We start from the raw sequence: 23,846 nt of genomic DNA, 5'->3' as shown, positions 1-23,846 counted from the left end.
GGCGGCGCCGGCACGGCAGGCACCGCGCCGGGCGTCGCTGGTGCCGCGGTGAGGGCTGGCTGCTGGAAGGAGCGGCGCGGCAGGCGCTGGACCAGCCCGGATAGCTGTGACTGGCGGCGCTGGTCGGAACCCGAGTGACGTCAACGGAAGTGTGGTAAGCCCAACAGGATCTAGCTTAAGGTCAACAGGATTTAGCCTCAGGACAACAGGATTTAGTTTCAGGTCAACAGGATCTGGCTCCACGCCAATAGGATCTAGCTTAACATCAGCAGGATTTAGCTTCAGGTCAACAGGATTTAGCTTCAGTTCAACAGGATTTAGCTTCATGTCAACAGGATTTAGCTTCGGGTCAATATGATTTAGCTTCAGGTCAACATGATTTAGATTCAGGTCAACAGGATTTGGCTTCAGGCCAACGTGATCTGGTTTCAGGTCAACGGGAATTATGTCCAGGTTAAGGATATCTCTTATTTTACAAGGTCCTGTGCATCAGGTCACCGGTAGCTGGGTTCAAGTCGACAAGAGCTAGAGTTGGGTTAGGTCATCGACAGGAGCGCTCGGTGCAGCCGACAGGCCAGAGTGGAAGAGAAGTTTAACTCTGCACTGCGGATGTTGACACCCATGGGATGATTGAATGATGAATGATCAGCTGGTGGGATGATGAGAGTCGGAGAGAGATTTTGAACATGATGGAACCACTGGCTACAGGGGGCAGGGTGACATATCCCCTCAAATTTCCCAAAAATGGGACTTGGTCTTTCGGGCGGGTTTGTACAATGTGCGTTGTTCACGTTTACCAACCAAAGACAGCACATCCAACCAGGTTGTTAACCCATATTTCAGGCCCTTCCAATCCTGATCTGTTCTCATGGAATGTTTTGTGATGACAGCAATACCTGGCAGCATCTGGCAGCCACACCTAAAGAATACCTCGAAACACATGAAAGCTGAGGCCAACGGCAATTCCACATCGCGGGGGCTGTGTCGGGCGGCGGATTGGCAGGTGGTTTGTTTATTTATTTTTTTCTAGGTGGTGGCCGTAAGAAAAGCTTTGGTGGACTTCTTGACATACGGAACGTAGCGAAAGCCAGCTTTTATGGCATATTATTAACATCAAGGCACGATATACTGTGCTGTTGTTGTTGCTGTTGCTGCTATGCTGTTGATAATTGTTTTGTCAATGCTGTATCGTCGACACATCATTGCCTGCTGGGCTGTAGCCCTAACATTGATATCATGTGATGTGCACAGTAGTTGCTTGCTTTATTGTATATAACTGGAAATGTGGTGTCATCCAAAACTTAATAAATATGTAACGTTGTTATGAACGGATTGCCAAAGCGTTGCTATTGCTATGGTAAAATGGTAAGGTTGGGCTACCAAAATGTTCTTCCTGCTCAGGATTGTTTATGCAGTTAAAAGTGAACCCTTGTATAACCATTGTGATGCAATGCTATTTTGGCTGTTGATAGTCCTTTGGCATTTTAAATCAGTTATTACCAGTCATTCATAAATTTGGCATTTAGCTGCTGTTTCATAGGTTTGACAAAGTAGTCAACCAATGTGGTACATTGTGTAATGACACGCGTCAACAGTGTCATTGTGGCACTACCTCAGTGCTGTACCGTGGCATGACATAATGAAGCAACAATATGTTTTGTTTTTTTGTACTGCAATCCCTGCTGCTTTCATGATAAGTTCCATCATACAAAGATGGGTCAAGCATGCACTTAAGTATTGACTTCCCATATGACGTATGACTGATCAAAACCACATGAAAAATTATACAAATCAATTTCAGCAAAGCAGGCAACCAATAAGTGACATCACTTGCTCAGCCTGTTTTGGGAATCCACAAAACGTAAGTGACAAAGATGCAGGCACATCTTCCACTTCCATGGCCTTGCAACGTGCTGCAGCCATTGGGCTGCTTTACTAAAAATTAACAGGACAATTTTACATGTGGTGAAATGACACTGGAAACATGCTGACCTTGCACAATGCAACGAAGTGATGAAGCTGCCAGTGCACACTAGGCTCAAGATAAAAATATATTTAAGTGCTATCCAAGACACCAACAGCAATACTTTTCCACCTTTATCAGCACCCAGCATCTCACACAAGTTGTAGTGACTATGACATTGATGACTCAAAGTGCTCACGCTTACGTTCGCGACACGCATTCAGCAGCGAAATCTAGCTAACAGACAATTATCTTCCGCGCATCGTATCATACGTGCCGCATCATCGCTTTTGCGAATGTATCAGCGGCCATGCTGTTTTGACCATAAGCAGAAAGCAGCCTGTAGTTTTAACGCGATCGCACGACGTTTCTATGACGTCATTAATGCCAAGGCGATTTTGAAATAGGCTCCCAATAAACCTTTTTGCACTTTTGCGGGCGTCTAGTTCAGAAACCAAAGCGCTTTGGGTCCTAAAAAGTAAAAAAGGAAAAAGACCGTGAACTGTATCAAAAAGTCCTCAACGTGGCCACGTAAGTTCAAAACCCCATACAGATGTAGAGCATTCCCTTTAATCGTTACTTGGCACGACAACGTCGATTAACCAGCACCTCCTGGAATATTGAAGGCCCCGATGAACTTTAACGTTCACTTCACCTTGACACGACATGTGAACTTCCAAGTCACATTGTCGAAACACCAACAACTAAAGCAGCCCTATCGTAAGTACGCTGATGGCAAAACCACTCTTCGGCGTGGTTTTTCTTCTTGCCCGTAAAGCTGATGTGTTGAAGGTCTGCTTTTCCCAGATCTGTGAACCAAATTCTATCACACCAATCACGATGAACCCAGAACCGCACGAAATATTGTTTGGTTGTCTCCAGCCGATCCAATGCCCTTTTTACAGAAGTCAACCCTCGCGGCGTGCTGGGTCAAAGCTTTCGTGCACGGTACGCCGTAATTTTCCGACATCCGTAGCAAGTCCTTGTGGTCTCAGTGGCTCAATCGATGACGTGCCGGGTCCACATTGAAAAAATTGTGTTCGAAGGCGCGGTGTAGAATTTTTGCTGCCAGCTGCTAAGATATTTCCTATATGCTGAATTATAATTTCATTTATGCTGATAGGCACGTTCTAAGCAAATAGTGTATAGATGTCGTAGCACCTTTCTCGGCGAGACGTTTTTGCTATGGTGGCATCGAAGGGCCGTGAACGCCGGCGCCAAATGACGAAGCATCGAAGTTCCGATCCAGTTGTCTCCAGTTCGGAACAGAAAAGCATGAGATGGTCCCGCCTTGTGCTGCTAACTGTCATGGTTTCTTTTCTAACAGGCCAGCTAAACATATGTCGGCGATGGCGTCTGTAAATGGCATGCTGCCATCTCTTTTATTTGGCTTTTCCGTCATCATAAATATCTACCATCAAGACGCCTTTTGTAGCGTGGGGGTGGCCAGGCGATAGCACACACGACTATTGTCACCATGTAAGTGGTCCCACAAAAAGCGAATGGAGTCCGTTTTTTGTCGCCATTGGGGCCTTACGACACACATTTGAAGCTACATGATGTCACCCGCCTTTCACCCGGGCAGGAATGCATGGCATCATTAGGAGCCTGGGCGTATGACACGAATGGAGTCCGTCGCTTTTGGAACCCGTACGGATAAGACCAGACAAAGCCCTGCACGTTCCATTGCCACTGTAGATGAATTTAGAATAGCTTATGTATTTGGTTGCGGTGACGAAAAACTACTGATCCGGTCACAACAAACTAAGATGCGAGTCTGTGCAGTTGTCCGTGCCCGATCTGCAGCAGATGAGAGCGCCGGATGCTGTGTTTGGTACCAATTTCCCAAAAAGGCGACTGGCTGCTTACCGATCTGTTTACTAGCCAATCGGAAAGAGGTGAGCCCAGCTGATGATTTGTGGACGGTAGGTCCATACTGTGTACAGTAAAATCAGCAGCACACCATGTTGCTGATATTACACCTCTACCTGCTTAAACTGCAAGACCCAATAATGCTTGCGAATGTTTACGGGCAGATTGCGCGTTATGGTTAAAACGCATCTATATTCATCTTGCACTAGTAACATTTCTTCTTATTTAATGTGACGCTATTTCACTCCAATAAAATAACTGATAACTGAGGCTGAGCTTTGTTTCTGCCTAGAGTTCCCAAGCTTTCGCACGATTGGAAGCTTCCACGTTTCACCTGTTAATCCAGCGAGGACGCGAAACAGAAGTCGTTTTATAATGCTGTATGAATGTACCATCTGATGAAACAACTTGCAATTACGTCGATTTAAAATGCTACCTCACAATTCCTAGCCATCTTTCTGCTGGTCTCCGAAAGCTTCATGTGTGTGCGATTAGTGGTTAAAAGAAAACACAGTGGCTACAAAGACCGCCCAAAACGGGACTTATTAGGCACGGTCGGGCTGCTGAAGTCAAACAGTTTGCGGTCAGTAGATTTTAACATTCTTTTCGCCTGCGATGTCGCTCATTCGCAGGCCATTTTCCCGTTTCTGGATAGAACTTGCAATGTTAAAAGGGTCCAAAAGTCCCGAAACCTCCTCTTCCCTCGTGGCTGGGGCCGACAGGTGACTGTCATCTTGCAAGGAAGCCTCGAGTCCAAGCCGACTCGACTCAGACAAGCAAAATGTCTGCCTACAACTTTGAATATCACCCTTCCCATGTGCTATAATCCTCCGTCGATAAAAACAACGAGTTCAACGCTGCCCTGCGTAGGAGTTTCAGATGTTGCCATCCTTCATTCACCTAGAGGGCTCTGCTGCATTTGCTACAGCGTTTGGATAGGTGGCGCTGCCAGCGCCAGACAGTCAAAAGTGCGCTACGCCCGCTCGCATCTGATTTGTGGACGCCAGGCATTTCAGTTGTTCTTTTGAGTCATACATTTTCGGGTCAGTTTTTCTAAAAAATGGTGACGACGCTGTTTTGTAATGTCGCCCATTCATAATTATGTGTTGCACGGTAGTAAGCACACAACTTACCTTAGTAGCTCATACTGTTTCTGCGCACTAACAGGAAACATGCGTCAGGATCTGGATCAGCCATAGCCTACTCAGTCGTGTAATTACAATCTGTTAAGTGCAAGTATCAAAATAGTATGCCGATTAACAGGCTCAAAGTGAAGAAATACTGATTTATGCGAAGCCAATCAAAGGTCAACAACAAGGCGCGGAACTGGACATCGATGAATGATAATCTACTGCTGACGCCAGAAACGCGTAATAAAATGTTACAGTGATGCGTACAAAAACAACACGATCTGATGATGCTTATTTAACGGCAAGATCAACTCAATTCGGGGCTTCCAGTCTTTCCACGCCAAACCGCCACAAAGCCATGGGCGAGCTTCAGACAGAGAGCCTACCAACCACGGCGATATCCTGCTATTCATTCCCAAACGCCACGTGCCCTCCGCTTCACTGGATTGAAAAGGCAAGTCGGAGACTGAGCGTCTCAGAGTGTCTGGCCGCCGCGCTGTCACCGGACCGCCAGCGCCGGCCGGCCTCGTCTCTAGCGCGAGTAGCCGCACGTACAGCAGGTCCGCTCCCGCAGCAGGAACAGGCAGATCAGGCCCACCGGGAACAGCACGATGGCCCAGAAGACGCCGCAGCAGGTGAAACTCTCCTCCATGATGCCGGTGTTGCAGACGGGGCAGCGGAACGGCACGAAATCGTGCTGCCCGCCGCCGGCCACTACCACTGTTGTGCTGGACGTGTTGGACGTGTTGGACGTGTTGCTGCTCTGCTGCTGCTGTTGCTGCTGCTGACCTGCGAATAGGGCCGCTGCTGGGTGAGCAATTTCAATAACTTGACTGTGTCTTATGAAAGTAGTCACGTACCCTAATATGATAGCAAACTATTATAGCAAACTATTACCAGTTCTAGCATTGGCAGGAACTATGAGCCAGTTGTGGTAGTTGTAAAAAAAAAAATAAAGCAACGATAACCATATCACAAGTAGAAGTAAAATGAACATAGTAACTCCAGGATAGAACGGATCATCACTTGTGACTGCGACCACAGATTCGACACCCGGATTCTTATTTCGTGCTGCTCTAGAAACTGGCGCTCAGAAATATGACGCCGGTCGTCCAGACAGCGCCGGGGAAATATTTGTGCACCGGGCGGGATTCGAGCGAGGGTTCCCAGTCACCATGCCAGCCGTACCGGGAGGGAGTGTATTCTGTTACGGTATGAAATGCTAGAAGGCTGCTTGTAACAGTTAATCTATTTTGTTCTGATGGCTTCCACCAGCGGTTTTTGGGATCGGAATACTTTCTAAACACAGTCCGCTTTGTGCGCTTGCCCCGCAACAATCGCTCAAATTAGTGGCTTCACTTAACTTTCACCTTCACTTCAATGCATATTTTGTACGACAGGCTTACAATAGTCATTGAACCACCAGCGAGTGTTTTCAATTCCTCGATTCTATGTCGCTCACGTGGCACGTCATGGATCATGCAGGCGACACCGTTAACCCACCACAGCCTGTCTCTGCAATACAACTACGACAGCTACTAGCAATAGGCTTGTTAGCCAGTCAGGTGTTCTAAGTGGAACTTGTCCACATATTACGCTCTTTTATGGGCGGGGTTTTGACCCTCTGTTCCCTGATAGTCTTTCCACTATGAGCACAAAGTGATCCTTTCCGCAATGATACTTTCCGAATATTTCCAGTGCTCAATCAGAGATTGCCATATCAAGCCTATATTGCTTTACTGCTACCTTACGATATCACCACCTCCAAAGGCAGTGCATCACCAGTCTCTCACCCATCATCATCGGAGCCATCATAATGGGAGGCTGACCCATCGGCGGGGGCGGTGCGTAGGCTGGCGGCGCGTAGGACGGCTGCGGTGGCTGGTAGCCAGGCGGCCCCCCGCTCGGAGGAGGCTGAGGTCCGTTCTGTGGTGGCTGCATTCTATCTGTGGGCTAGAAAAGACGACTCCAACTATGTGGGGGCTTAAGGCGTGAGCTATTGTTTCAATATTCGCAGGTATGACTTGAGACGATAAAATTGTTTTCATTTTCACAGGCATGAATTGAGGCGCGCAAGCCCGAATGATGTGTTTTTATAAATGTCAAGTTCAAATAATAAAAAATGTCTCGTCATTTGAGTTGTTTGAACAGCTGGAATATGCAGTCCCGGCACCGACCCCCCCCCCCCCCAAAAAAAAAACAACAACAAACACCCGAAATGACAGTAGCAGCACGGGTGGAGTAAAGGCGATGGCAACCAGACAGAGACAGAGGCAAAAACACACAGACACAGATATAGACACAGACACAGACACAGACACAGACACAAAGACGGAGACGGAGACGTAGACGTAGACGTAGACGTAGACGTAGACGGAGACGGAGACGGAGACGGAGACGGAGACGGAGACGGAGACGGAGACGGAGACGGAGACGGAGACGGAGACGGAGACGGAGACGGAGACGGAGACGGAGACGGAGACGGAGACAGGAAAAGGGACAAGGACAGAGATAGGGCAGGGGCAGAGACAAGGACAAGGACAGAGACGGATACAGGGACAGAGACAGAGACGCAGAGAGAGAGAGAGACGAGAACAGAGACAAAGACAGAGACAGAGACAGAGACAGAGACAGTGACAAAGGCAGAACAGATTCAGAGAACGAGGGCGAGAGAGAGGAGTAGCAGAAATAGCGAGAATGACTTGCAGATGAACAAGAGCCCAACTTCATCTCAATGGCATCAGACTCAAGAACGTAGGGTGAATCCCGATCTCGAGTCATACTGGTGCTGAACCTTTTCAACCAACCCGTTCTTGACTTAAGGTGACAATACAAAGAGATGAGATGAGAAACTTTGTTTATATTCAGATCGAAAGGTTAACTTCAGTGTATTGTTGATTCGAATGTGTTCCGATTTCACTGGCATCAATTTCCACTCCACCAAGTTGTTTTCGCAATCGGCCCCATGTTTAAGCAAAGAGATACCAAATATATATTTATTGATTAGATCCGCGTGAGCTCGAGTGATATTCTTGAGCCGAATTTTTCTTGACAATAGGTTCTATTGAGCCTTGAACTTTGTACAATTTGCATTTTGAATACATCTTATTAGTTCAGTACTTCGAGCTAATCCTGGTTTTACTCAATTGGTTTGCTTCAAGGAAGTTCTCATTAGCCGGAGTTCGCTGAAGTCATTCTGAGACCTTCTTAGTATGATTGAAGCTTTACGGCACTGAATAATGGGTCAAAGGTCGCATTAGCCCAAAGCGTTGTTTGTTTTTTCGTCTGTTTAGCGTTTTTACAATTTGGGTGGCTTTGGTCAAATAGTAATGCGCCAAGGCAAACACTGGGGAGAAGGGGGGGGGGGGGGGAGGGCGTTCAAGACACCTTCCGATGGAAACGAACACTCTTCCGTGTCGCCCAGGCAATGTCAGATACAACGAGCAGTTTCTTATAGACTGCTACATCTTCCCGGTATACTCTCGTATTCGCAAGCGGAAGGGAGTCCGGAAGTGACCAGGCTTACATGCCTCACCAGGAATTCGGGGATGTTTTCCTGAGATTTTTTGTAGACGTCTTTCCAGGCGTCTCCGCTCACAGGCTGTGCACGCACAGTCTGACAGCAACCTGATATGTCCGTGTCTGAAGTTGTTAGACACGTTTTAACTTTGGGATCGAATTCATTTGACTTTGACTTGACCTCAGGATGGAGTGAACAAAATTGACTTTGTGATTCACCAACGCAATATTGTCTGATCATTGTGAAGTAACAATGCATCTAGGATATTACATGCATTCGCTAGTGCGTTCTGAGTACTTATTCACTAAATTGGCGTAACGGTTTTAAGTAGCTATTGGTCACAAGTAGCCATTGATGTCCACTTCGATCGCAGTCTTTCAGCTTATCGTAAATGCATACTCACAGCTCGGCTCTGCTCCTATGAGGGTCACGTAGAGGGTCACTGGTTGGCCCGTTCCACGCCCCACCCACGCAGGTCACGGAGCACCTCTGGCCGCGCTGACACAGGGTCAGCGCCCCGGGCGCAGGCGGGCCGGCCGGCATGGACGGCAATGGCGTATTCAGCAACTCAGGTTTGGGGGCAATTGAGCCGAGAACTGTGGCATTTTGGCCTTAGCATGGAGTTGGTGTGGACTGAAGGGAAAGGAAAGTGGTGCTGGTGTCTTACTTTATCTGTGTTAGATTCATATTTAGATGTGTGCTCATGAAGTATTCGCAGCCATGGTGGCTCTTCGCCAGACACGTTATCCAATGTCGGTTTGTATGTTTGAGCTGTGTATGTGTCTCAGCAAGTGACCTGATCTGCGGTGAGCGGATCGCCCGCTGAGGGCCTGACTGCGGCTTTGTAGGCATGCGCCCCTTCACCCCCCCCCCCCCCCCCCCCTCCCGTCCGCCAGACTTCTTATGCTTCTTCCCATCCGGAGCAAGCATAAATGACGCATGAAAGCATCGGGTTGAGAACTTCATGGGTTCGAAAAGGCCATGGGTGCATGGGTATCATGGGAAAGGTTAACAAGCTGAGGTGATGACATATTTAGGGAAAATGGCGGGTATTTGCACGAGTATACATCGCATGACTTTACGAAACCCCGGGTAGGTAATTCAAGAACTACACAAGGCTGCTGCTTGCGTTTCCTTAAGCCAAATTTAGCTATTTAGATTCATTCATGATGCGTACTTTTGCATCCACCGACGCAAAACATCAATGTTGCGTGTGAAACTTCCTGAAATTCCGTTGTTCAGAACGTAAGTATTTTAAACATGCCCATGGGTGTGAAACGGGTGGGTGCAGCTGATTAGGAGTGGTTGGCGGGTGAGTATGGGTACAGTCCCATAGGTGACGGGTGGCTCGGGTAAACACAATTTAAGCAGTGCCAAGAATGCTTCCCGTTCCGGCCGAAGCGATAGCTTTGCTCTGACATAATATTATCTGATCCAGGTATGTCTGATGGGAATGCTGAAGACTGATCGTAGCTAATGCGATGATGGTAATGGCAAGCAGGTACGTATTGTGCTATGTGGCAGCAATGATCACACGTGATAACACAAACCCGATTAAATAGTCCATTACGCGGCTAGGAAGAAAATGGGTTTAATATTGACAATGCTGATGTGCTTGTCCATGTTCAGTTGTTAGGGACTCATCCATATGGTGGGCACTAGGAACCCAGTCGGATGCATCTTGCATATAAAGGTAATGCAATATGTGACAACTGTGTGAGAAAAAAAGTGGGACAAGTGACACCTGCGAAACAACAGTAAAGTGACACAATAAGTGACAACTGCGAAACAGCAAAAAGATGACACAATAAGTGACAACTGCATGACGACAATAAAGTAACACGATAAGTAACCACTGCATGACGACAACAAAGTAACACAGTAAGGAAGACCACAATCACGATTCAAACGAAAAGAAGCGCAAACATCCCAAAGTCATTCATGTTTGCTGAAAATAATGTTTGTTGAGCTTGTTGTAATGCTGTTCATTAAATTCCAGAGTTTCGTTAAAAACGTCCGTTTCGATGCATGCGGTACACAGCTATTTGACGCGGAGTGGCATGTGGAATGGGGTAGCGTAATTTAGAGATAGCGGAGTGGAATCGGGTACATGATTACGGGAGGGGAGGCATAAACGGTGCATTTTGGACGGCTGACGGCATGGGTGCTATTGACTCGTGGCACCGCTACGATTGACAGCAGTTTATTGATGGGCAATGTCTTCTCTGTTTCTACAAGCTTCTCGTATTCAGGACGGCGCTGGCCCACCTTAAAGAACGTTTGCTGCCGTCCTTTTTCTTTTTAGTTATCTCATTTAAGATTTGTTGCATTTGAGCTATTGCATTGCTCCTAATTGCTTACATGCTGAAATTTGTGCTTTGTAACAACTTCGTGAATATCTTGGCGGCACTTACCATAACAGTAATGATGACTTATACCGACACCTCCAATTTGCCAAATTTCTCCGCTCAGGTACTGTTTCGCGTATACCTGCCACAGACTGCTTTCACTTTTCCTTCTGTTGCACGTCGTCCACGCGCGTCTGGTAAAACAGTGTTTACAGGTCGTTCTTCTACGTGTGGAGCGTAGGGGATCGGAATAAGGTGTTTCGCTTTGAGCTTTGAGCTTTCAGGTAGACCTGTCGTTTGATGTGATGTTTGAGTTATGCACCTTCTCGTTAGTCAAATGCCCGCTGCCCATGTCAGACCGGCGTGCAAGTATGCGCGTTCATGTTTTGAGCGACTTCTAGCTGTTTGTTTGCCTAACAAACGATGCGAATATATGGGAGTAGGGCTGGGCAATGTCAGGAATATGCAGGCTGTAAAATAAACCGGCTGTAATGCGCAAAACGTGAACTGCGTAGATATTCGCACGCCACTTACCTTGGACACTCATACGTGGTTGGCATGAAAGGTCAGTATATTCAGACGTGTTACACACTTTAAGCGCTTTTTTAGAACCTTTTGTAGTATGGTAGGGCATCTCGCAGACGGAAAGTAAGCGATACTCTTTGGATTTGCTGGTTTTAGTGTGATTCTAGGCACCTGTTCTGCTTCGGGCCAACATTTAATGTTTAAAGAGGCGCCTGATATTTTGGCATTTACACGTGCACTTAACTCGCCTCATTGTGTGTTATCTGACTCGTCACTGATCCTTCCCGTCCGCCCCCTTTCGTGCCGCGTCGGTGCCACCATCGTTGCCAGCTGAGGTAATGGCTTTAGTGGGGTGCGATAGCCGTGGAACACTTGTGTAAACCTCACCTGCATAACAGATGACGCCACATGGCCGGCAGGTGCATATCCAGATGTTATCAGAGCTTTCCCCTGCGTGGACAGCACGAACATCACAGTTAAGTTGGAGCTGGCCGGCTGGAAAACCGCCCGGCTGGTAGTCAGGTAGTCTGAACGTGTGACCTCCCGAGAGCCAGGGGACTGCGGTCCCGACCTGGTGTTGGACCAGGTCCAGGTCAGGCCAGGGTTAGGCCAGGACTGATTACGACTGCAACGGTACCCAACATTCCTCCATTGGCAACGTAGTCATCGAGTTTGCTAACTAATGGAAATGGAAGCCCGTCACAAGCCCTGCATTTGCAGTCCACTGGTTCGAGTGGGACATAGATACCGGTGACGTCATATACAAATATATTACCGATGCAGAACTGGTCACTGGGCGACTCCAAACTGGCGCCAGAATCTGTGAGCTCCACCAACCGAATCATGGTCCTTGACCGGTGCTTGGACGGCGGTGTTTCCCCGCCCTCTCACCGAGCGGCCGTTCGGGCTCGGTTTGTTCCGCTGATCGGTGCTTGGACGGCGGTGTTTCCCGCCCTCTCACCGAGCGGCCGTTCGGGCTCGGTTTGTTACACTGACCGGTGCTTGGACGGCGGTGTTTCCCGCCCTCTCACCGAGCGGCCGTTCGGGCTCGGTTTGTTCCGCTGATCGGTGCTTGGACGGCGGTGTTTCCCGCCCTCTCACCGAGAGGCCGCTTGGGCTCGGTTTGTTCCCCTGATCGGTGCTTGGACGGCGGTGTTTCCTGCCCTCTCACCGAGCGGCCGCTTGGGCTCGATTTGTTCTGCTGACCGGTGCCTGGACGGCGGTGTTTCCCGCCCTCTCACCGAGCGGCCGTTTGGGCTCGGTTTGTTACACTGACCGGTGCCTGGAGGCGGTGTTTTCCCGCCCTCTCACCGAGCGGCCGCTCGGGCTCGGTTTGTTCCGCTGACCGGTGCCTGGACGGCGGTGTTTCCCCGCTCTCTCATCGAGCGGCCGCTTGGGCTCGGTTTGCTCCGCTGCTCACCCCTCCCGCTGCGACCACGATCCCGTGACGTCACCGCACTGACGGTCCCGGCGACCGGATCAGCGCCGTGATGAGCCGCGGGTGGCCCCCCGCCTATGCGGCCCTCCACCCTTGTTTACAAAGACGCCTGCGGGGACGATAATGATGGGCTCGCCTGCGGCCAAATTTAGCAGGAGCAGGGGTCGCACCGCTAGTGACTGCCGGTGATTTCAGGTAGACAGCTGGGCTGCCAGATCATGCCACCAGTTGCCAGATCTAAACCAGGCGTCGGCGGGCCGTTGGGAAGCATACATTTGTTAATCATGAATCGAGTACTTTATGTGAAAAGCTGTTCGTGTCGCCCTTCTATTCGCTGAGGTAAACCGAAAACCGTCTTTCTACTGCATTTGCTTTCATGCAAACTCGCCTGCTATATCCTGACAAACACGGGTACGAAATGAAATAATTTAAATGCATTTAAACTAATGCATTTCACAAAAAGTGGACGCCATTAGAGATACGCACCTATATGCGCAGCAGCTTATTTTACGTTAAATTTTATGAAAATATTCACAAGAGCACGGATACAGCAGAAGCGCAAGCCATCACGCCAATAATGCCACTGCATTGTTATAATCGTGTTCAAGCAATCATCGAACATGACTTTCGACGCATATGGCTGAAGAAATAGCATTTTTCAGTTTTATGTGCTGACATGTGCTGCCTACAAACGACTAGAAAACTCCAGATGTTCTAGGAAAACAAACAGCACGCAGCACGACAACGTCTGCTTTCGCAGCTTGCCACCATTGCCTTGCGCAAGACTGCCTACGACTGCATCAGTGTATTTTTGTAGTAGTTCATCCGACAACAAATCAAGCCACATGGTAACACAACCCGCCATCATGTCATAAGCTCACAGCTGAATGGTCGTACCAATACGGGCGATGTCTCTCAAGCTATCGCGGCAAAAGCGTGAAGCTGACAGATGGCGAGCGAGTCAGTACTGTATATTTGTCTCCGCTACAGCTGCCTCAACGCTTCTGACGACGGAAGGAGTCAACATAACGTCTAAAAACAAACACCTATCCTTTGAAAAAACAACGAGAAAAACAGGGTAACTTCGGTGCCTAACTTCGGTCACGGTTGAAGGACTAGACGAGCACCCAGCGAAAAATATAGCTGAAACGCCGCCTTAAGATTGCGGCGGTGCACCCCCGCACAGAGTGGCACATTATTCATTCATTTTAGGATCGGCAGTTCCACAAGGCACCCCAGTGGACAATCCGCCCACACCACCCACCACCGGTAGCTCGAGACGTGTGATCGCCGTGCGCGAGGAAACATCGGCTCATGACCCGAGATTAACAATCCAGAGTTCAGGGTTTGGCAGCAAGGTCCAGCCTCTACATACTGTGCTATTCTGCTGGTCAGATACTCAGCTGTTTTCACAGTCACTCGAGTAATTACAGTCAACGATCACGTAGCCAGAAGGTCATGCCGCTTCGCTGACACACATGAGAGCGATCGCCACCACCACCATTGATACTGCCATCATTGGGTGGGGTCAGGATAAGCTATTCAGGATAAGCTAGCTTGTGATTGGCAAGCGCATGCAGGTCCAGAAATAATGCCGGGGCACATGTGCTCACCGACACTTTTGCGTCGCATAGGGAGCCCACAATTCAGAGATCACACGCACCATACGATATCCGGGTGTCGGCGTCTGAGAAGCACAATCACGCGTCCGCGCTTCACAGGCCATTTCAGGTAAGGCCACAATAGCACGCTTCCTCGTCCTAACAAGCGCCCAGAAAACGGACGCGTTCAGCGGAGCGTTCATTCTCTTACGTGCAACGAGTGTGCTCTGGTCGCCTCCAAACTCTGCTCGAGCGACCAAGGCCCTGAGTCCCTCCCTGAGTCCCTGCTCGAGGGACTCAGGGACCCTGAAACACTTCAGGACGGGACTCAGACTCTATGATCCAGTCCAGATCCAGATCCAGATCCAGATCTGGATCCAGTCCCAGCTGGCCCAACGGCGCTCCGACGGGACCACAATGATCAAATCCGACTCCCTCACAACTCCTCAGAACAGGGAGCAAGCTTTGGCAGGCCCCCTGTTGGCCTCATGTCACTTGAGCGACTTCTTCATCTTCATCAGCTCCACGCAGAAGCCCGGGTAGCTGTCCTGTTCCATGCGCGCCTTCACCTTGTACTGCGCCTCCTCGAACACGCCGAAGCCCTCCGACTCCTTCTGCTCCAGCCGCTGGCGCACCGCCTCCGCCTCGCGGTATACGTTCACCTTCTTCGGCGCGTCGATGTCGAGGAACGTCTCGTAGATGGCGTTGGCGTCGTCCTTGACCTGCTTGTAGGCGTCGCTGAGTCGCTGGCAACGCAGCCAGAACTCCAGGTGCCGCTCGGTGCCTTCGTGCAGCAGGTGCTCCATGAACATGTCGCGGCCGCGGTCGCTGGCTAGCAGCCGGTCGAAGGAGCTGGTCCACTCCTCGATCTGCTGCGCCGTCACCTTGTTATACGACTCCGGCTTGTTTTTCGGCATTGTGGGTTCGGTGAAGGCGGGAAGAATCAGACGAAAATCGAGGCGCTGCCAGATGAACCTTTATCGGTGGCCCCGTCTGTCATGCACTGGATGGTATAAGATTCCAAGGGGTCCGCGCTGCTTCGAAGTGGCTAGACACCCTAACGTGGTGCGCTCGCACCGTTGGGTTGGTGACGTTTTGCGCCGCACCCTTCACGGCAAGCCAGCGGCGCCAGGCGCCGGCCACGCGCGTTGGGGGGCGGGGGGCCGAGGTATTTATAGACACCGGGCCACGGCACCACGCAACCAGCTACTCCGAATCACTTCACAAACCGCGGAAGATCGGCACAAGCTGACGCGTCGCGGCCGTTGCCATGCATCCAAGTGCCTCCCCCGTCAGGTGCCACGTGGACTCGTCCGCGCCTGAGTCAGAGAAGAGCCTAGAAACAGGAAAAGGGGCGTCAAACTGCGTTCGCGTCGTGGAAGCGCGCACCAGGCCACGAACACGTCGGTCGCACTGTTCACACTGCCACCGGGTCGCTGGCTCATTCACTTGCCTCACATCGCGTCTTCCGGTGCGCACGCTCCCACGCAACGGCACGCGGACACTTTCTCACGGGCCAGCCGCGACGCTCCGCCGCACGGCCGGCGACGCGGCCGCGGGTTCGCCTGTCGCTCATTGGTCGTCTTATGACGTCACCCAATGAGGTGAGGGAGTAGTGCGGGATATCGCCGTGGCGCGGCGCTAGTGAATGTGGGCCAACCCGAGGACACCTGCGATGCATTTAAAATTTAAAGTGCCGGCATGGCGCAACAAATTTTGACAGGGAGGAAGATTGCTTACGTCGTTATGCATATTCTAACATGCTTCAGGCAGCCTTATTCAGAGTAAATGGTCTAGCATTTGTGTTCAGAGGCGTCGTGATTCATGACTGAGTCACTCGCCGTTGCAAAAGCATGCCATTCTCCTCTAGGGGCAGGGACGAATCCAGGTGGACGTGGTCACCACCAGATGGTTAAAATGAATACATATTCGCTTTAAGGATAGTTTTAGGGATCGACGAGTAGCTCATAATGCCTAGCTTCAACCAAATTTTGTTTTAGACCTATCCCCGGTTCATTTGAGATCACCTTGTAATATGGACCACAAAATATCGGCCAAATTTTGCCAGAGGAAAGTCTGCCATGCGATGTGCAGTTTTAAATGGTGAGACATCTAAAAACAATAATGGCACTGCCTACAGAGTCATGTATCAACTTTTCAGTGATCGTGCAAATAGTTTACTCCCCTTTCTGCCTTCTACTTGCCCATTCATTCTGCCTTACTTTCTCCTATATGCGACTTTCTGGTCGCGTTTCAGACCCGGCAAAGCATGCTCCAATTTGCACTGGCTAATTATAATAAGCTATGGCTAATATATAATATAATAAAAATAATGATAAATAATAAAAATAATAAGGCACCCCGTTCTCCTTATCGCAATCTTCATCTCATCTGTCGAAAATTTGTACGTGACAGGTGTGGCTTGCGGCCGGTGGCGGCGATCGTACTTAATGCCAGGTGACGTCAAAGAACAGGAAAGACCGTGCTGAGCATTGCAGCACGTTAAACCTTCGCCAGCAAATTATGCCGTAAGTCTGAAATTAATAGATCGGATGACAGGAGTCAGGGCACACACAGCAAGCACTGCTTAGTATTAGCTCTTATCCCAGAAATCCATTCGTTCAGAAGTTTTTGGCTCCTCTCCTTTTTTGAACCAATATATTCGCATGTCCAATCCCATCGGTCTCTATTTTATACTTCTCCTAGCACCGCTTGTTAAATTTTCATTCATCACCAGGTGTATATGAACCCTCGACTTGATTCGCGGTTTGCATAACGCGGACTGATAAGGGGGTCGATGTGCCCCGTCCCCCGCCCTCCCTACCGTTTCCAAACTAAAAAAGATGGAGTTAAACAACAAAAAAACGCCTGGTATTGGTCTCAATCAGTTATCGTGATTGCAATATCTGTTTTTAAAAAGTATATGTCAATGATTGACTCCATCATACTAGGTAGAAGTGTAAATTTTCCCAACAGCCGAACTCTTTCAGCTTTACTTGCTCATGTGTACAGAATCATGTCTTGCAGCCGGGGGCGGCACCATTAATTTGTGATGGGGGGGGGGATACGCCTGTAAAAACATCACAACACTTGAATAAAAAATGGGTGAAAACTAAAATTCAGTATTGGAGTTGTCGTACTTGATCATTGTCATACGTAAATTCATCGCGTGTCTTGAACATCACGACCAGGAGGCATGGAGGGCGCGGGAACCGAGGTTGAGGGCAGAGGCTGAGACACAAAACTTTTCGAAAATTCCTCTGCAAGTTAGAAGACCGAATAATGCTCGAAGTTCAAACAAGATCAACCGATGCGCACAGAGAGCGTAACGGACACTTCTGCACTATTCACCAAATCTGTTCATTTCCGAGCAAGTTATGAGAGCTCCAACTTTTAAATCATGACCTCAGACAAATCTCGGCCAAAATTGGGGCATTCTTTAAGCCTGAAAGTTCTTCGGGTACAAAAAAATAGTTCTGAAAAAAGAAAAATTGCGTCGCTCCATTCTGCCGTTATTTCACTAAGAACAAGAACATCAGGAGGGAAGGATTGCCGTCCCTCGGCCGTCGTCTTCGCCATTTGAGCTTTGGGCTCATGAAATGGCATGCATCGTCATTGGGGCTCAACAATGTGTGTGAATGTGTATGTTTTAAGGAGGGGAAAGGGGAGACTTTAAATACTGTTTAGAAACACCATTTATCAAATACCCATGTAGAAAATCAATTGGTGGACTACCCCGTATCCATTCACTTTAACTCATTGAGCCGCTCGATCAATGATGTAACATTCGTTGGCTTGGAGAGGGTACGGAGCAAAAATGGCAATATTTTTGCCCATTGCTACACGCTCAGAGGAAGTGGATTTGTATGCCAGGAGCATCACACCTTTAACGGGTGATCAACGTAAAAACCAAAAGCTAACGTACGAAACACATTAAAAAGTGTCTTAGCAGGGGCTAACCCACAACCAATGCACCTGTGTCGATCACTAGTTTTACGAAAGGATGTGAATAGGACAGGGTTAGGATAGGATAGAGATAGGGCTATCCAGACTGAAGCAGGCTACTATAGAACTGGAACATCTCATGGTATAACGTCAGTATGTTTCTTGTACCTGAACAGAGCAGAATGAATGCATGCACGTAAAAAATGTTTTACGTATGCTCAGCTGTGCATGCACATTTCGCTTCTTCCAGTTAAGGCTTAAGTACCGTTGCTTTTTTCCTAAAACGAAACTACGCTGGCCGGGTAAAATGAATTTGTTTAAATTCAAGCCAAGTTTCAACTGTATTCTGAAAACAGCAAGCGCCCTGTCCCTATCTGGCTAAGGCATATGTGCAATAGCGACATGATAGCGACACGATAGCGACACGTGCCATGCGACATTTCACCCGGCTTGTTATTGTGGATTGTGCGCTAAAACTGGTGGAACGCTGACCGATGTCTTCTTTGTCACAAGCCTAGAAGCACATGAAATTAAAAATGCACGTGATGTGTGTGCGAGAAAGTCCTCATCATCAATAGTCGGAAACAAAGGGCGTTTAAAGTAAGCTATTGCATTGCTCGAAAACTTGGCCCTAATACCGAAACCGCTTAGAAATTTTTTTTTTCGGGTGAACCCGAATATTGAAGCGCGTGACGGCCATGGGGTGAACACCCGCAAGGCTATTGATTTTCGCCACCCTTTACGAGACGTGTGGACCAGTACACAGTTTTAGGGCCATGATATCAGTAAGCCTTATTTTGAGATGTGCAGACCAGGCAAACAAGCATATTCCGGGCAACGCAACGAGTGCGCACGACTCGTGATGTGCATGACACAGGCAGCCGAAGCCGTTGGGAAACGCTTCAAGTAAAGTTGATATGAATGCATGTTATGAGCAAGTACTACTTGTTTTCACTACGGTGCATAGTTTACAGATAACAAGTGAAAATCGACGGTGTACGAATGCATCCGGTTAACAGAAAGGGGAAACCAGGAAATGGAAACAAACCTGTCAAGCAAGGAGTCGTCGCCAAGTCTTGTCGATTGCCTCGCCCAAAAACCCGCCTACAACCTCGGTGGCTGAACGCGAACTACAACAGACACTCGCGGTTCGACTCGACACATTTTTAACGCACAAAAACCCGGGACAAGCAAATACTTAGTCAGGCAATGCCAACCAAGCAGAGCATTGAGCCTGGCACCGGCCCGAAACGCTTCCTCCATCATGGAAGGCAATCGATTGGTGACGTCACTGAGCTTTAAGACGTTGCCATTGGTCCTGCCTGCCGTCGGCCGGACCCAACCACCAATGGTGAGGCGGCATGGCATCAAGCTGTGGTCGTCGTCCCGAGCTCCGGCGTTGCTAACGATATTTGGACAGACACACGGTTCCGTTTGGAGCAGAACGCTCTTCAGGTCGCTACCGCGTATATCTGAGCTCAGCAGGTGACGTGCAGTGCTTGTTGACCATTCGAAACTTAGTGAGCCTCATAATTAGTGCGTCTGGCGCCGTTTTCTTTGGGCGATTCGGTTCGGTATGTACGCAACGATAGACAGAGCACTAGCTCTAGCCAACTTTGGTGCATTGCATAGGCGTAAAAACCGCCATTTCATATTCCTGTTCTCTGAGTGCCATGGCATTCTCACTTTCCGAAAATGCTTAACATTAACTCTATGACGAACGCATGGAAAGATTCGACTTCAAAATCGGCATCGCCACTCCGACTTTTTGAGACGCTCTTCCGTCAGTATTGTATCATACCTAATACTCCGGAAAAACCGAAATGAGCATTGAACTTGACATCCAGCTTAATAATTTTTGTAAGGCGGGGCAGAATAGGCACTTTTTCTATTTCCAGCGTTTTAAAGTGCATGGGTCCAAATAAGGCTACAAAGGAGGGGACCAACCGTCACCAGCTATATCAGTTCGGTGTCACACTGGTACCACCTTTGTTGGCTGTGGGATTCGCTAAAATGGCGGTTGAGCCTGACTCGAAAGCTTGTCTGCTGCGTTCAATCGCGATACGTTGTTAATAGGCATCCAATCAGCAACCCATCCAGCCTATCAGACGCTAACTAAACATGTAATACATAGGGAAATGAAGAGGAAGTAAAGACATATAAATGTCTTATTGAGATGAAGTAAAACAACGAAATATTTAACTCACCGTCAACGGTTCTGAGCAGGCCACTGATGTTTTCTTAAAGTATGTTTAAATAAAGAAGTTAGAGCAAACGGCAGGAAGGCGCTGTTTGAAGCATTATCCGTCCAAAATAACTGAGACACATTTCGAGAAATTGGCGGAGATGGGGCCCCATTTGGGACATATGCATGGAAATTGCATGAAGGTTCATGAGTCCTCCAAAACCGTGCTTTAATTGTTTCCTCAAAAGAGCAAACCAGTCCGCTTAAACTATATCCTTTCATCTCGGGGCAATGCTGGTCAGCTGAACACTCAATGCCTTGTGTTTGTGCCTTTTTTCGGGCCCGTAACACTTTATACTAAAACGTTTACTGTGACTGAAAGTGTGACTGTGAGGATACATTGAGATAATTACGCGCACTCTGTCGCTGACGTTCTATATATATATACTATATATATATTATATATATATATTATATTATATATTATCTATATATATCTCTCTCTCTCTTTCTCTCTCTCTCTCTCTCTCTTCTCTCTCTCTCTCTCTCTCTCTCTCTCTCTATCTCCTCTCTCCTCCTCTCTCTCTCTCTTCTCTCTCTCTCTCTCTCATCTCCTTCTCTCTCTCTCTCTCTCTTCTCTCTCTCTCTCTCTCTCTCTCTCTCTCTCCTCTCTCTCTCTCCTCTCTCTATCTTCTCTCTCTTCTCTCTCCTCTCTCTCTCTTCTCTCTTCTCTCTTCTCTCTCTCTCTCTCTCTCCTCTCTCTCTCTCTCTCTCTCTCTCTCTTTCTCCTCTCTCTCTCTCTCTCTCTCTCTTCTCTCTCTTCTCTCTCTCTTCTTCTCTCTCCCTCTCTCTCTCTCCTCTTCTCTCTCTATCTCCGTCTCTCTCTCTTCTCTCTCTCCTTCTCTCTCTCTCTCTCTCTCTTCTCTCTATATATATATATATCTATATATCTATCTACTATCTATCTATCTATCTATCTATCTATCTATCTATCTATCTATCTATGTATCTATATACTGTGTGTGTGTGTGTGTGTGTTGTTTGTGTGTGTGTGTTGTAGTGTGTGTGGTGCGTGCGTATGTTATATTCCGCAGTTTTTACTCACTGCAGAGGAGAAAGTGGCGTCCAGCCACCACCTATTTGTATACGGTGTGCTGAGGCAATTATTCAAAATAACGCTTGGATGAATCCCTCATGTGATTGATGATTAATAATGAGGGGCGCTTTCTGGTATTCCGTCAAGTTGGCTGTCAGGTTAGGTGGAGACGAGCTCAATGATATTTCTCCCTGCCTTAAAATAACTCCGTTTTCACATGGCAGAAACAAGCTGATTTAAACACGCGCGCGCCAGGGTGGAGGGGAGGGGTCAAACTGACCCTCCAGAGGTGTTTCGGAATGGTTTCCGAACGCGCGCAGTGTAGTCGCGCCAACTTTTTGCATAGCTGAGACAACTGAATAGCGGATTGTCTGACGTCAACAATTTAGATGTACCTTGTAAGTCACTGACCTATGGCAGGTCGAAGTCAGGTCATGGTTTTTAGAGAAGGCAATTTCTAGGCCATCGTTCTATGTGATCCAACAAGAGAGTGCTTAGACAAAGCCATATATTCACTTTCTTAGGCAACACCACAATTGAATGAGCTGATAACATTGACCTAGGGTCAGGTGTGGAAGTCAGACCAAGGCCAAAACCAACCTGTTTTATTACTCTAGGACCTGTTGTATGAATGTAGTGTCTGGCGCCCATTTCGAATTTGTTGATGGAAGAAGAAACTGCATTATATACCCTTCTACGGACTTCTTTAGTGTCACAATAGGTCATTGACCTAAAATGACCCAAGTCAACACCTTGTTTTTCGGAACATACTGCCTAGCGTAATCTTAGTCGCTTATTCAAATGCAAAACTCAATGCAGTCTTTTATGATTTTGGTCAGCATTACCTCCAAAGGTCACGCAAGGCCGCTGACCTTAAAAAAACCTGTGACTTTTTGTTCAGAACAGTTATCTAGGTTCTAGGGGGCCTTTGGAGACCAACGTGAAATTTGACCTTGTTTGACCCTATTTGACCGAAAGGTCATGACCTAGGAACCTCAAACTTTGGCCTAAGTGAGTTAACGTGCAGGGCAACGCAGCATGTGAATTTGGTTTCTCTAGCTCTCTACTTTTTGAGTTCTCAATTGGATCAAATTGACCCCGCCACCAGAGCGAAGGGTATCCAGTTGGCCAACCGGGTGCGTGTTAAGTCAAAGTGCGTTGCTATTTACTTCTGAGTAAATGGTACGAACACCATAGGAGAGCATTCAATGATCTTCTGTGATCATGACTGTTGATAAGCTTGCACTGAAGTATCCATGTGCAGCAAAGCTATTTGTACCTTACCAGATAAAGACATCCATTACATTGACTGGTTGTCAAATGCTGGCGTGGCGTGACCCCGGTCTTGGATGACTTCAACACACTTGACTTATTCCCATGGGTCTAGGACCAGGGGGAGGGGGGAGGGGGCATGGGCCGAACAAACTGTCTCATGGGGTAAATGACAGCATTTTTTCCTTATCCTAGCATGGTCTTGTTATAAAAACTTCAAAAACTACCCCATACAGTCGGCCTTAGAGCAGTAAAGCAGATTGCTTTTGACCTGGGTGTGACCTAATTGCTGTGTTGCCAAAGAAAGTGCCTCAGAGGTGAAAGCTTTGTCTAGCACTCGGCTTTGTCTGACACTCGGCTGTTGCATCAGATTAAACGATTCCCCAAGAACTGGTTTCACTGAAACCGTGGCCTGAATTTGACCTTCCACAGGCCAGCAACTTTACAAGGTACATCTAAATTTATGATCCTAAATGATCTGCTATTCAATCATCTGCAGCTATGCAAAATTTGGCGCGGCCGTGTCACGTCGTTCGGAAAACACTCTGGAAGAACCTTCGGAGGGATCAATTTGGCCCTCGCACCCAAGCCGCGTTAAGGTAGCTCGAGCACCAAAAAATACGCGATTTATTCAGAGAAGTCTTCAGGAGGGTGACGGCGCATTTGATTACGTGCCGACAACTACTGCAGAATGGCATCGCCACTGAAAAGACGGCAAAGAAATCCATGAACTTACGGGAGACATTTCAGAACGGTTCCGGTTTCAGGAACAGGGATCCATCTGGTGCGCTCGTTGAGCATGGATTGCTGTGCAAGACAAGAGCGCTGCTTGCACTGAAACCAAGAAATGCATGTCAGTATTTTTTTCGAAAACATATCAGCCTTTTCTTTTTTAGTAAGTCCAAACGTTTTGCAGGGATAAATATTTGGGATTGCTGCCTTGTCCATTAT

General features: G+C 48.1%; 2 protein-coding genes across 2 annotated transcripts; both read right to left on the bottom strand.

Moving 5' to 3' along the window:
- Positions 1 to 4,728: 4,728 nt before the first annotated feature.
- On the bottom strand, positions 4,729 to 8,951 carry LOC119095964 (brain protein I3). Its single transcript, XM_037218826.1, has 3 exons — positions 8,889 to 8,951; positions 6,759 to 6,918; positions 4,729 to 5,754 (listed from the first exon to the last, which is right to left on the bottom strand). Exons 2-3 carry the CDS (start codon positions 6,904 to 6,906, stop codon positions 5,498 to 5,500), a joined length of 405 nt encoding a protein of 134 aa, XP_037074721.1. The 5' UTR covers positions 6,907 to 6,918; positions 8,889 to 8,951; the 3' UTR covers positions 4,729 to 5,497.
- Positions 8,952 to 13,586: 4,635 nt separating this feature from the next.
- Positions 13,587 to 19,577, bottom strand: LOC119096049 (regulator of G-protein signaling 8). The gene is made up of 2 exons (XM_037218910.1): positions 19,391 to 19,577; positions 13,587 to 15,733 (listed from the first exon to the last, which is right to left on the bottom strand). The coding sequence occupies exon 2, from the start codon at positions 15,312 to 15,314 to the stop codon at positions 14,889 to 14,891; it is 426 nt and encodes a 141-aa protein (XP_037074805.1). The 5' UTR covers positions 15,315 to 15,733; positions 19,391 to 19,577; the 3' UTR covers positions 13,587 to 14,888.
- Between the last annotated feature and the right edge of the window lie 4,269 nt (positions 19,578 to 23,846).

Source organism: Pollicipes pollicipes, unplaced genomic scaffold (assembly GCF_011947565.3).
Source record: "Pollicipes pollicipes isolate AB1234 unplaced genomic scaffold, Ppol_2.1 Scaffold_4219;HRSCAF=4965_pilon_pilon_pilon, whole genome shotgun sequence".
Taxonomy (NCBI): Eukaryota; Metazoa; Arthropoda; class Thecostraca; order Pollicipedomorpha; family Pollicipedidae; genus Pollicipes; species Pollicipes pollicipes.
Note: the sequence above shows the minus strand (reverse complement) of the source record. Positions and strands in the feature narration are given on the sequence as shown.